Raw genomic sequence first — 13341 nt, 5'->3', positions numbered from 1 at the left:
GTCGCAATCATTCTATGATTGAGTAGTTTGTTTGTGGTCTCATAAGCTCTCCTGTGAATTTTAGTTTGCATACTAGTTTGCATGCTTGGAATATATTATGCTAAATATATACAGGCTTTTCCACAATAGATATGAAAGTAAAAGTTAGTAAACCTCTATTAAAGTCTGTTGTTTCTTAGATTCAGCAATGAAACTGAATTTAAAACAAAACATAGATGACATTCTGTCAGCTCGGCAACCACCATAATCTCACTGCCAAAGTCATTCAGTAACTCTTATTGGATAGTGTTCATTAACATCTTTCACTAAATATCAAAGTTTTCTACCTGCCCTACTTTAAATTATAAAAGAAATTATTATGCATGAGAATCTCTAGAATGTTGAATACTTTTCCACTAAACAGTCATCTTCTACTTTGGTTAGGGTTTTTAACAACCATTTATTAAACTTATATTTTGCTTTTGTTTTATTTTTTACTGCAATTTCTGTAGAGTAGCTTTTATAGTGTTAAATCAGTATATGCTACAAAATAAAAGCCTTTCCTCTACAGTAGGTTTGTAGGCATTTTATTTTGAATTGCTCCAATCATGGCACTTCAAAGGAACAGCACTTCAAAGGAACAGCCTGTGATGTCAGAGTGAACATTCTACTGGAAAAATCCTTAAATAGGAGAGAAACTCAACCAACTTTAGTGGATCTCAGATGGCAGAAACACACAACAACCTGGTTGTTAAAACAAAGATAAGGCAGACGCAGACAAACGCAGACGCAAACGCTGAACCATCGACAATGGCAGAAGCACAAACGAAAATGGTCATTGCACCAAAAACAACAATCCTGCAAGGACCAAAAAATGAGCTTGAAAAACCCGGAAAACCAAATACTGAAAAATCTCCCGTGGCACAAGCTCAAACAGAAACGGTCATGAAAACAAAGAAAACAAAAAAGCAAAAACAGCAAAGAGTGGCTGAAGAGCCAAGAAGACCGTTTACTCGGACAACATCAGTCCAACATCAGTCCAATCCCAGATTTAGACCCCATCAGGGCGCAGTCCAGTATAATCCGTGGGACGAGATTGCTGCTCTCAAACAGCAACTGCAAGCCTCCCAAAACTATCAGAACGATATTTATTGGCAAATGGTTGGTGCTAACAAGAGGGCCTCTTATCACCAGTTTCAGCAGAGCAAACTTCATGCACAAATGTACGAGAACAACAGAAATCATGAGGAAACAATTAAAGACCTCATAAAGCAGCTGGAAGAGGCTTCTAGAAATAAGCCCGATAACAAGACTGAAACAGAGGCTCTCACAAATGACAATCAAGCAATTGTCAAACTGGATGAGGTGATGCTATCCCTGCAGGAACGAATCAGCCACCCTACCACAGAGCAGTGTGTGGAGTCTGCCACTCCAACCGCAGGCACTTCACACCCCGACTCTGTAGGCTTGAAGTCCTCTAAGGAGGCTGAATTGGAGGTCCAATGTAGGAATCAACGAGAGCAGATAGAGATGCTCCAGAAACAGCTGAAAGAGCAGGCCATTAAACATAGCCAGGAGAAGGAGTCACTCAGGACAGAAATCAGTGACCTGAAATCCCAGCTGCTTTCCAACAAGGCCCTTCATGATTTGAAGGTAGAGTCTCTTGACCAAGAGCTGAAAGAAGCCAGAGCTTCCTACCTTAAAGTCACAAAGAAGCAAAAAGAACAAAATTCTGCCGATGCAAATAAAATGCAAAGATCCGAGCCTCTGAAAGAAAATGGCACTGGAGGACAGGAGAAGATAGAGAAAGAGGACTCGCTACCATCGACTGCAACGTCTCTGCAGGAGACTCTGAAAGAAGAAGACACCCGACGACAAGAAAAGATAGAAAAAGAGGACTCGACTGCATTGTGCGTCCAGGAATCTTTGCAAAGGCTACGAGATAAACAGAAAATGCTTACTGCCAAGGTGGCTGAACTCGAAACCGAAGTTAAGAGCCTGCCAGAGATACCGCAAATTAAGAAGAAGAAGAAAAAGTGGAACTGGCTACTTCGGCTTTTCACCTAATTTGGTCTCAACATCATGTCCTAAAATTTATATTTATATTTGGGGCTTTTTTAACACCAACCACTTATAAGCCCACTGGCATCAATTTTAGGACAAATATGTAAATGGATGGAACTGAAGAAAAGAAACACGTCTTCCTCCACTTCTGTTCCATCTTAATTTTCACCTCTCCTCTGTTCTCTCCCATCTCCGTCCCTTTAACCCCTGACACCGTCCCCCCCCCACACACACACACACACCCCATCTCCCTTTCTCTCTCTTTTTTTTCACCCTCACCCCCAACCAGTCCCGACAGTTGACTGCTCCCTCCAGAGCCTGGTTCTGTCATAGGTTTCTTCCTTTTAAAGGGAGTTTTTCCTATCCACTGTCGCCAAGTGCTTGCTCAGAGGGGATTGTTGGGGTTTTCTCTCCCCTTTTTATCCCTTTTTTTTTTTTTTTTACCTCTTTTTCCCCTCCTACCTTTCTTTTACCCTTTTCTTTACAACCCCCACCATTTCCTCCATCATCTCCCTAACCTGTGTTCACTTTTGAACAGACAGGTTAGGGAGGTGGGGTGGAACAATAAACACAATTGGCTACATTTTACATGTGACTGATCGATGTCTTCATTCAAGAATAAATTGTCTTAAGTATAAATACAAGAAATGGGTGATAACTGCATGTGTGTTTGTATGTGTGCATAATATGAATACTTTACTTGTTAGATCCAAATCCCAGAAGCAATTAAATAAAACAAGAAGACAAACAAAAATATAAAGAAAAATAAGAGAGCTGTTTTGTTTCTTTATAACATTTGTATTAATAAGATATTCTTTTGTGTGTGTTTTTTATAACTCTGAACTGGTAACCAAATTTTCATTTTTGGCGGGTGTGGGGTGTGCACGTGTGTTTTAATTTATTTTCATACTTATGTTTACCCTGTCTGTGTTTACTTTATGGTGAAATGGAAAAACAAAAACAAAACAAAACTCCAATAAATAAAGAACTTTGTTGCAATTTCTATTTTTAGAGTCAATAGCCCACATTTTAATTTAGTTTTGCAAGTTGCTGATTTCACACAGATCCGCTGCTGAAACGTGCCTTTGAGTATTTCATCATTTAACCAGAATAATGTGAGGCACTCATTGTGTAATTAGCATTGGCTTATGTGACAGTACATCACTGCAAGCGCCAGGCACAAAATGCACAAGAGGCTTACATGTATCTAAATCCAGATTTTATACTGAAATTTTGTTAACCATAATGAAAATATATACTCTTTAGCATAAATTAACCACTGGACGTAAAATAACATATACAAAAGAAAAAAATCTGAATCACATTTAGTGTTTTAATTCAGTGTCGCAATCATTCTATGATTGAGTAGTTTGTTTGTGGTCTCATAAGCTCTCCTGTGAATTTTAGTTTGCATACTAGTTTGCATGCTTGGAATATATTATGCTAAATATATACAGGCTTTTCCACAATAGATATGAAAGTAAAAGTTAGTAAACCTCTATTAAAGTCTGTTGTTTCTTAGATTCAGCAATGAAACTGAATTTAAAACAAAACATAGATGACATTCTGTCACCTCGGCAACCACCATGATCTCACTGCCAAAGTCATTCAGTAACTCTTATTGGATAGTGTTCATTAACATCTTTCACTAAATATCAAAGTTTTCTACCTGCCCTACTTTAAATTATAAAAGAAATTATTATGCATGAGAATCTCTAGAATGTTGAATACTTTTCCACTAAACAGTCATCTTCTACTTTGGTTAGGGTTTTTAACAACCATTTATTAAACTTATATTTTGCTTTTGTTTTATTTTTTACTGCAATTTCTGTAGAGTAGCTTTTATAGTGTTAAATCAGTATATGCTACAAAATAAAAGCCTTTCCTTTACAGTAGGTTTGTAGGCATTTTATTTTGAATTGCTCCAATCATGGCACTTCAAAGGAACAGCACTTCAAAGGAACAGCCTGTGATGTCAGAGTGAACATTCTACTGGAAAAATCCTTAAATAGGAGAGAAACTCAACCAACTTTAGTGGATCTCAGATGGCAGAAACACACAACAACCTGGTTGTTAAAACAAAGATAAGGCAGACGCAGACAAACGCAGACGCAAACGCTGAACCATCGACAATGGCAGAAGCACAAACGAAAATGGTCATTGCACCAAAAACAACAATCCTGCAAGGACCAAAAAATGAGCTTGAAAAACCCGGAAAACCAAATACTGAAAAATCTCCCGTGGCACAAGCTCAAACAAAAACGGTCATGAAAACAAAGAAAACAAAAAAGCAAAAACAGCAAAGAGTGGCTGAAGAGCCAAGAAGACCGTTTACTCGGACAACATCAGTCCAACATCAGTCCAATCCCAGATTTAGACCCCATCAGGGCGCAGTCCAGTATAATCCGTGGGACGAGATTGCTGCTCTCAAACAGCAACTGCAAGCCTCCCAAAACTATCAGAACGATATTTATTGGCAAATGGTTGGTGCTAACAAGAGGGCCTCTTATCACCAGTTTCAGCAGAGCAAACTTCATGCACAAATGTACGAGAACAACAGAAATCATGAGGAAACAATTAAAGACCTCATAAAGCAGCTGGAAGAGGCTTCTAGAAATAAGCCCGATAACAAGACTGAAACAGAGGCTCTCACAAATGACAATCAAGCAATTGTCAAACTGGATGAGGTGATGCTATCCCTGCAGGAACGAATCAGCCACCCTACCACAGAGCAGTGTGTGGAGTCTGCCACTCTAACCGCAGGCACTTCACACCCCGACTCTGTAGGCTTGAAGTCCTCTAAGGAGGCTGAATTGGAGGTCCAATGTAGGAATCAACGAGAGCAGATAGAGATGCTCCAGAAACAGCTGAAAGAGCAGGCCATTAAACATAGCCAGGAGAAGGAGTCACTCAAGACAGAAATCAGTGACCTGAAATCCCAGCTGCTTTCCAACAAGGCCCTTCATGATATGAAGGTAGAGTCTCTTGACCAAGAGCTGAAAGAAGCCAGAGCTTCCTACCTTAAAGTCACAAAGAAGCAAAAAGAACAAAATTCTGCCGATGCAAATAAAATGCAAAGATCCGAGCCTCTGAAAGAAAATGGCACTGGAGGACAGGAGAAGATAGAGAAAGAGGACTCGCTACCATCGACTGCAATGTCTCTGCAGGAGACTCTGAAAGAAGAAGACACCCGACGACAAGAAAAGATAGAAAAAGAGGACTCGACTGCATTGTGCGTCCAGGAATCTTTGCAAAGGCTACGAGATAAACAGAAAATGCTTACTGCCAAGGTGGCTGAACTCGAAACCGAAGTTAAGAGCCTGCCAGAGATACCGCAAATTAAGAAGAAGAAGAAGAAGTGGAACTGGCTGCTTCGGCTTTTCACCTAATTTGGTCTCAACATCGTGTCCTAAAATTTATATTTATATTTGGGGCTTTTTTAACACCAACCACTTATAAGCCCACTGGCATCAATTTTAGGACAAATATGTAAATGGATGGAACTGAAGAAAAGAAACACGTCTTCCTCCACTTCTGTTCCATCTTAATTTTCACCTCTCCTCTGTTCTCTCCCATCTCCGTCCCTTTAACCCCTGACATCTTCCCCATCTCTCTCTCCCCCCCCCCCCCCCCCCCCCCCCATCTCCCTCTTTTTTTTCATCCTCACCCCCCAACCAGTCCCGACAGTTGACTGCTCCCTCCAGAGCCTGGTTCTGTCATAGGTTTCTTCCTTTTAAAGGGAGTTTTTCCTATCCACTGTCGCCAAGTGCTTGCTCAGAGGGGATTGTTGGGGTTTTCTCTCCCCTTTTTTTTCCTTTCTATCCCTTTTTTTTTTTACCTCTTTTTCCCCTCCTACCTTTCTTTTACCCTTTTCTTTACAACCCCCACCATTTCCTCCATCATCTCCCTAACCTGTGTTCACTTTTGAACAGACAGGTTAGGGAGGTGGGGTGGAACAATAAACACAATTGGCTACATTTTACATGTGACTGATCGATGTCTTCATTCAAGAATAAATTGTCTTAAGTATAAATACAAGAAATGGGTGATAACTGCATGTGTGTTTGTATGTATGCATAATATGAATACTTTACTTTTTAGATCCAAATCCCAGAAGCAATTAAATAAAACAAGAAGACAAACAAAAATATAAAGAAAAATCAGAGAGCTGTTTTGTTTCTTTATAACATTTGTATTAATAAGATATTCTTTTGTGTGTGTTTTTTATAACTCTGAACTGGTAACCAAATTTTCATTTTTGGCGGGTGTGGGGTGTGCACGTGTGTTTTAATTTATTTTCATACTTTTGTTGACCCTGTCTGTGTTTACTTTATGGTTAAATGGAAAAACAAAAACAAAACAAAACTCCAATAAATAAAGAACTTTGTTGCAATTTCTATTTTTAGAGTCAATAGCCCACATTTTAATTTAGTTTTGCAAGTTGCTGATTTCACACAGATCCACTGCTGAAACGTGCCTTTGAGTATTTCATCATTTAACCAGAATAATGTGAGGCACTCATTGTGTAATTAGGATTGGTTTATGTGACAGTACATCACTGCAAGCGCCAGGCACAAAATGCACAAGAGGCTTACATGTATCTAAATCCAGATTTTATACCGAAATTTTGTTAACCATAATGAAAATATATACTCTTTAGCATAGATTAACCACTGGACGTAAAATAACATATACAAAAGAAAAAAATCTGAATCAATTTAGTGTTTTAATTCAGTGTCGCAATCATTCTATGATTGAGTAGTTTATAAATCCAGCTTTTAGCAGCACTAACTTCAGCTGCTTCAATTCATTGACATTTGCAAGCAATCCTTGATACACAGCATTTCAGTCAGGTTGAGGTCTGGACTTCCATGCTGTAGATTTTCTGCTGTGCTTGGGGTCATTATCCTGTTGCATGGTCTAACTTAGGAGAAGCTTTAGCTGTCAGACAGACGGCCTCACATTTGACTCTAGAAAACTATGGCATACAGAGGAGTTCGTCAACTGCAAGGTGCCTCTCTCTCGTGGCTGCAGAACAAGCCCAAATCACCACCCTTAAACCAGCATGCTCTACATTTGGTTTGAAATATTTGGGCTGTGTTTGATTTTTGCTGAAGGTACTGCTGTGCATTATGGCCAAACCTCCACTTTGGTCTCATCTGTTAAAAAGACATTTCTCCAGACGTCTCCTTTGAGGGCCCAATCATGTGTGTGTTTCCGTCCCCAGCTACTCAAGCAGTTGGTTTAGTTCAGCTCTGGTTTCTAGCAGTCGTCACAACATGTCAAAAATACTGTTCTAATGAGTGGTACAATCCCGGAACAGAGTTTTGCAACACCTTTTGATCATCTCTTCATTTGCCACTGATGATTTTCTTACAGCATGTACCAGTTTTCTTGCTTTAGTGATGACTGAATCAGCAGTTGGGTGTTTCATAGCATCGTTCATTGTGAGTTGGAGTGTGCAGTAGGCACGGCTTTCTGTGAAACTTGCTGTTCTCCCCATCTTCTTGCAGCTCAAGGTATTAAAAAAAAGAAAAACAGACAGTTAACATTTAAAGATTATAACATTATGAATGTAAGCAACAAAAAATGTTGTTCTATTTCCACTTGAGGTATTTATTTCATTAAATAAAAACTACTTCTTAAACTATGCTCATTAGCTCCAGTTTATTCCAGGTTATGCTGCAGGTATCTTAAGTAAGCGGACCTGTAAGCGGCAGAAGAGAGCAGGTTGCTGACATTAGCAGCTGGTAAAGATCTGTGGCTATTCATAGTCCACCAAAGTAATTAAGTAATAAATTTTAAAAAAAGGAAAAATTAGAAAATTCATGCCTTTTCAATATTGAGTATATAGAAACTTCTGTTTTTTAGTGGGCCCAGAAAATGGGACAATTTCTTTGAATTCACAGAAACATTCTTGTTTTATAATTACTGCACAATCTGGGCAACGAGCTAATTTAATCAGCCAATATTTATATTTGAAATATTTATTTCATTTATTACAGCAGCATTTTTTTATTATGTGGAAAAACTTAGTTGTACTGTTCAAATAGTCATTTGTTTTTCTTTCTTACGACGTCTCAGTGCTTTGATTTTTAACTAAACTTTCACTGTTTCACACAGTTTCACTGGTCGAGCCCACTTTAGATCAGTGGGCTATAGTGCCACACAATGTAAGATGAGTTTGACATCCCTGAATTAGACTCAAACACACTTCACATGTGTAAGATTAATGTTGGATTCTTGTAATACTGAATTTAATAAACACCGGCAGCTTTGCAGAGCACGCTGAGAACAAACTAATAGTAATTAATTAAAATGATGCACAGGTTTTAAGACACTGTACAGTAACAAAGCCTATATTCATCAGCATAGCGATGTGTCAGGATCTAACAATTTATATAAACTGCTGTCCTGTGATTCCCCTGAGATGTCAGATTTATCCAGAGAAAGCTCCCAGCTCTCAGCCAGCTGTCAATAGAGTGAGAATAGTAGGAAACTAAAACTCATATGTAATTCAACCATTGCTATTTTTGTTTTTTAAACATCTGTCCTTTTACTTAATTTTACCTCAATCTACCCAACACATGTTCCTCAAAAGAAAATATAAAGAGCATGCAAGGATCAATAAGAACTGAATCTTTCACCGTAAAACAAATATCATGATAACAATATTACTGAACACAGTCAACATCCTTTTTGCTTGTTTTGTTTCTGGCTTTAGGATTCAGTCTTTGCTGAACGTCTTTGCGTTGATGTGGCTGCTGTTTGATGTTTCACAATGTTGAACTCTGATTACGGCTGTCCGGGAAGTCAGTTTGAAACCTGGACTGTAAATAACCTCATAGATTTTTGTACAAAAACATTATCTGATAAATGCAGGAGGAAAGAAATAAATACAAGCAGTTCCAACTGAGTGGTGTTTTCTTGACGTTCACTATGTGTACAAAATGTGTGTCTGCGTTCTTTGTGTGCATTTGTAAGGACCCCAATTTAAGCTTTATACATTTAGAAAATGTGCACGCAGTGTCTATTTGTGAATCGATTTCAACAACAGCCAGAATTACTCAGCCTAATGTTTACTGTTTCCCAACTTTTAGGCTTTGATGACTAATTATTAACTGGTTCAGAAGAACAAGGTTCTACTCTGCTCTGCTTTGTGAATTAATTCCTGCAAAATGTGTCTCAGGTCTCTTGGATTTGTCCTGATTTTTTTTCCTGGAGTGCTTCTCGGTGAGGACATTTATTTATTTATTTGAAGTTGTTGGTTATATATCTAATGTGCGTTTTTATGGGGTTTGTTTGTTTGTTTTTATTGTATTTCAGCACAGCGCTGTGACGCTCCCAGGCTTCATGGTTATTTTATCCCCGAACAAGAGACTTACTCTAACAAAGACATTATCACTTATTCCTGTGATAACGGATATAAACCTGTAGTGGAGGGTTGGTGGGCAACCAGTACCTGTGAACATGGGAAATGGTCTCATGAACCGCAATGCATAGGTAAGTGTTACATATATATGTCTATACTGGGAATGGTGAATGTGCTTAAAGCTTATATATATATATATATATATATATATATATATATATATATATATATATATATATATATATATATATATATATATATATATATAATTATTATTATTAAAAGATTGTGTAATCAGTTGTCTCAAAACATAAGCTAAAAATCAGACTGATCAGCAAATAAAGACAATGTTCAATCTTATGTCAGGATGGTGAAGCTTTCATTTTACTCTAAAAAAATTATAAACTAAATAAAAAATAATATTATGAGGTACAGGACATACAAATCAGAGTTTGGGACTCCTAATTCTCTTTGAATTAACTGTTCATGCAGGGACACATTTTGCTGTTTGTGGAGTTTTAAAGTTAAATACCACAAATCACAGAAGTCCAAGCCTGTCAAGAATCATTCTGCCACGAATAAAAGAAAATTGCATTTCTTCCAAGAAAATACGTGTTTGTTAGGTTTTTTGTTTTGTTTTGTTTTTGTTTTGTTTTGTTTTTTCCCCTCCACTGTGATTAAGTTGTATTGTTGTTCATGTTGTATAAATAAAAAAACCAATAAAACATCAATTATAATTAAAAAGAAAATACATGTTGCTTGTCTTCATGGTTAAGATGGGAATTTGTCATTGATCGTGACTTTCATGAACACTTACACTAACCCTGAACCCCAACAGTTAATATTGTTAAACTGTTGATGGTGACATTTGTCTGGTTTTCCTCAGATTTAAACAATCAATAAAAAAAACTCTTCCAGTAATTCCTTAAATTAACTATTCACAACATTTAATGCGGCATGTTGCTGTTCGCAGTCAGAAAGTTTTAATTATGAATGTAAAAGTTACTCTGTGAAATCTCAAAGTGTTGATGGTGACTCTGGTCTGTTCTTCCTCAGATGAAAGCAGCTGCCTTCCACCAACTATTCCCAATGGAAAGTACCGTAAAAACTCAAACGGCTGGTATGAGGATGAAAGTATACTAGGGATAACATGCAATGGAGGATTTGAGCACCAGAACCAGATCAACACCACTACCTGTGGAAATGGAAAATGGTCCTCTGCACCAGTCTGTGAGAGTAAGTCTGCTACATGTTTGACTCCAGTTAGCTGTTCAACACTTTTTTCTGCTTCTATTCATGACTTTTTATTTTTACAGGAAGTGTGAGTGCATGCAGTGCACCTCCTAAAATCCCCCATGCGGTCATCATTCATGGATACCAGAAAGTGTTTGCAGCAGGTTCAGAAGTGCAGTATGAGTGTGAAGACGGATACACTGCACACACCGAGAAATCTGTTTGTATACAGGGAAACTGGACAGCAGTGCCAACATGCAGTAAGCTGACTGTTTAATGAGATCTGCATTTATGTATTTACTTTTTCTTATTTGGCAATAATCCACAGTAAGTTTAAAAACAAGTAATCACATGACACTTGTATCAGTGCACAAATGAATGAGAATGTTTAGTGTATGATCAGGTGGCCAGAATTATAATAAATAAAAAAAATAAGTATTCTGCAATCATTTGAAGTTTACAGTCTACAAATGATGCACGTTTAAACAGGAAGTGGACTGTCAGTGTCTGTTTACAGTCTTTTCTGCTGTTCATAGTGAAATTTAATAAAATACAAAAATACAAAAAAAACAGATATTTAATACATATTGGAGTGACTTTATCCTTTTATTTTTGAATGTTTTTGAGCAGTAAAAGTTCTTGGATGCATATGTAGTGTGTGTAGAATATGTGATGTATTTTCTGTCTCTCTGTCAGAGATAGAAACCAGACCAGGTGGTGAACATACTGAATCAACAGTTACAGAAACAGGAGACGGAGACAGTGCATCTGCTGGCAGTGAGATCCAGCCAGGACATGGAGGTAGGTTATGATTTACATTATGTCTCAGTGGGGGTTAAAAGTTCTCTAGCATGAATACCTTGTTAACATAAAAATGACTGACAAACTTTATAAAATAATAATAGAGAAAATGTTCAAATTGGCTTAATCTCAAAGCAAAATAACTGTTTTGTGTCTTTCAGGATCTTCAAATGAGAGAGACACACGTCTTCGTTATACAACAAGTAAATAAGTACATTATTTTCTCCTTGAATTTATTCATGCTGATGAAATCAGAATGTTAAGTGCATTACCTTGGCCACAGTTTGATATGTTTTCAGAAATATTCCTGCGTTTTCATTTCAGTTCAGAATTGCGGAAACATCCCTGTTATTGAAAATGCTGTTGCTCTGCAAACTTCACAATACTATTTGACATACCGATGCCAACGTTTGTACAGATTAGTGGGTCCAGAAACAGTGAAGTGTATCAGCAGTGGTATGTGGTCAAAGTTACCTGAGTGCAGAGGTATAAACACATCAATGATAATCATTTTTATGGATCTGTTAAAGTGTTGGGGAGAAATTTTAATTTAATGGTTGTTTCTTGTGTCCAGCTAACTTCTGTGCTGTCAACACCAATGACAATCCTGAATACATATCTGTGGGAACTGTGCACATAGAAAATGGTGAGGAAGAGAGAGTGGAGTGTGTGAAACCACGCAGCTGGTCGTTGGAACATTATTCTATGGTTCAATGCATCAATGGAAGAGTGGAGGCAACTGAATGTAAGTATTACTGTAAACTCTCTATGTTTGAACGTGTCAGTCAGAAAAGAGTTTTCAGTGCTGTGTTGCGTACATGTTAACACGTTTTTATTACCTATAAGAAAGAAAACTTTTTAATAAATAAAACAACTGAACATGAATCGTTTTAATAACAACCTTTTAAAAGATCTGAGCACTTAATGTCTCTCAGTGTCGCCAAATCCAAGAAAGCTTTTACAACTTTAAACTCATTTAAACACACAGAAAAAAGTACAGCAATACTGCTGATTCACTGATTCCTTGTAGCACATGCTGCAGCTCTGACAGCTTCCCTTTCCCTGCACTAATGCCTGTGATGATTTAAACCTGAAGTTATCCTTGGCATTTCCACTTGGCAATTTCTAGTGGAATCACAATAGATCTTATAGACCTGATGAATATGTATTTCTTTAAAACATGCAAAAAAGCTTTAAACAGAGTTTACTGTGTGACCACCTTTAATGAGGCTGATATACAGTGGGGCAAAAAAGTATTTAGTCAGCCACCGATTGTGCAAGTTCCCCCACTTAAAATGATGACAGAGGTCAGTAATTTGCACCAGAGGTACACTTCAACTGTGAGAGACAGAATGTGAAAAAAAAATCCATGAATTCACATGGTAGGATTTGTAAAGAATTTATTCGTAAATCAGGGTGGAAAATAAGTATTTGGTCAATAACAAAAATACAACTCAATACTTTGTAACATAACCTTTGTTGGCAATAACAGAGGTCAAACGTTTACTATAGGTCTTTACCAGGTTTGCACACACAGTAGCTGGTATTTTGGCCCATTCCTCCATGCAGATCTTCTCAAGAGCAGTGATGTTTTGGGGCTGTCGCCGAGCAACACGGACTTTCAACTCCCGCCACAGATTTTCTATGGGGTTGAGGTCTGGAGACTGGCTAGGCCACTCCAGGACTTTCAAATGCTTCTTACGGAGCCACTCCTTTGTTGCCCGGGCGGTGTGTTTTGGATCATTGTCATGTTGGAAGACCCAGCCTTGTTTCATCTTCAAAGTTCTCACTGATGGAAGGAGGTTTTGGCTCAAAATCTCACGATACTTGGCCCCATTCATTCTGTCCTTAACACGGATCAGTCGTCCTGTCCCCTTGGCAGAAAAACAGCC

At 37.9% G+C, this 13341-nt stretch overlaps 1 protein-coding gene across 1 annotated transcript; it reads left to right on the top strand.

The window, feature by feature from the left end:
* The first annotated feature begins 8946 nt into the window (after positions 1-8946).
* LOC148097764 (complement factor H-related protein 1-like) lies at positions 8947-12295 on the top strand. The gene is made up of 9 exons (XM_087831457.1): positions 8947-9022; positions 9144-9276; positions 9370-9546; positions 10472-10651; positions 10732-10908; positions 11345-11449; positions 11611-11652; positions 11774-11935; positions 12024-12295. Exons 2-9 carry the CDS (start codon positions 9222-9224, stop codon positions 12272-12274), a joined length of 1149 nt encoding a protein of 382 aa, XP_087687583.1. The 5' UTR covers positions 8947-9022; positions 9144-9221; the 3' UTR covers positions 12275-12295.
* Positions 12296-13341: the final 1046 nt, after the last annotated feature.

The sequence above is a fragment of the Neolamprologus brichardi genome, chromosome 18, assembly GCF_056152115.1.
Source record: "Neolamprologus brichardi isolate AB-2024 chromosome 18, ASM5615211v1, whole genome shotgun sequence".
NCBI lineage: Eukaryota > Metazoa > Chordata > Actinopteri > Cichliformes > Cichlidae > Neolamprologus > Neolamprologus brichardi.
Note: the sequence above shows the minus strand (reverse complement) of the source record. Positions and strands in the feature narration are given on the sequence as shown.

Excerpts from the sequence above, each read along its gene's own strand:
- LOC148097764 (XM_087831457.1), top strand. The coding sequence starts at position 9,222 with ATGTGTCTCAGGTCTCTTGGATTTGTCCTGATTTTTTTTCCTGGAGTG. Across the intron at positions 9,277-9,369 it reads TTTTCCTGGAGTGCTTCTCG|CACAGCGCTGTGACGCTCCC; the intron begins GTGAGGACATTT and ends ATTGTATTTCAG. Across the intron at positions 10,652-10,731 it reads CTCTGCACCAGTCTGTGAGA|GAAGTGTGAGTGCATGCAGT; the intron begins GTAAGTCTGCTA and ends TTATTTTTACAG.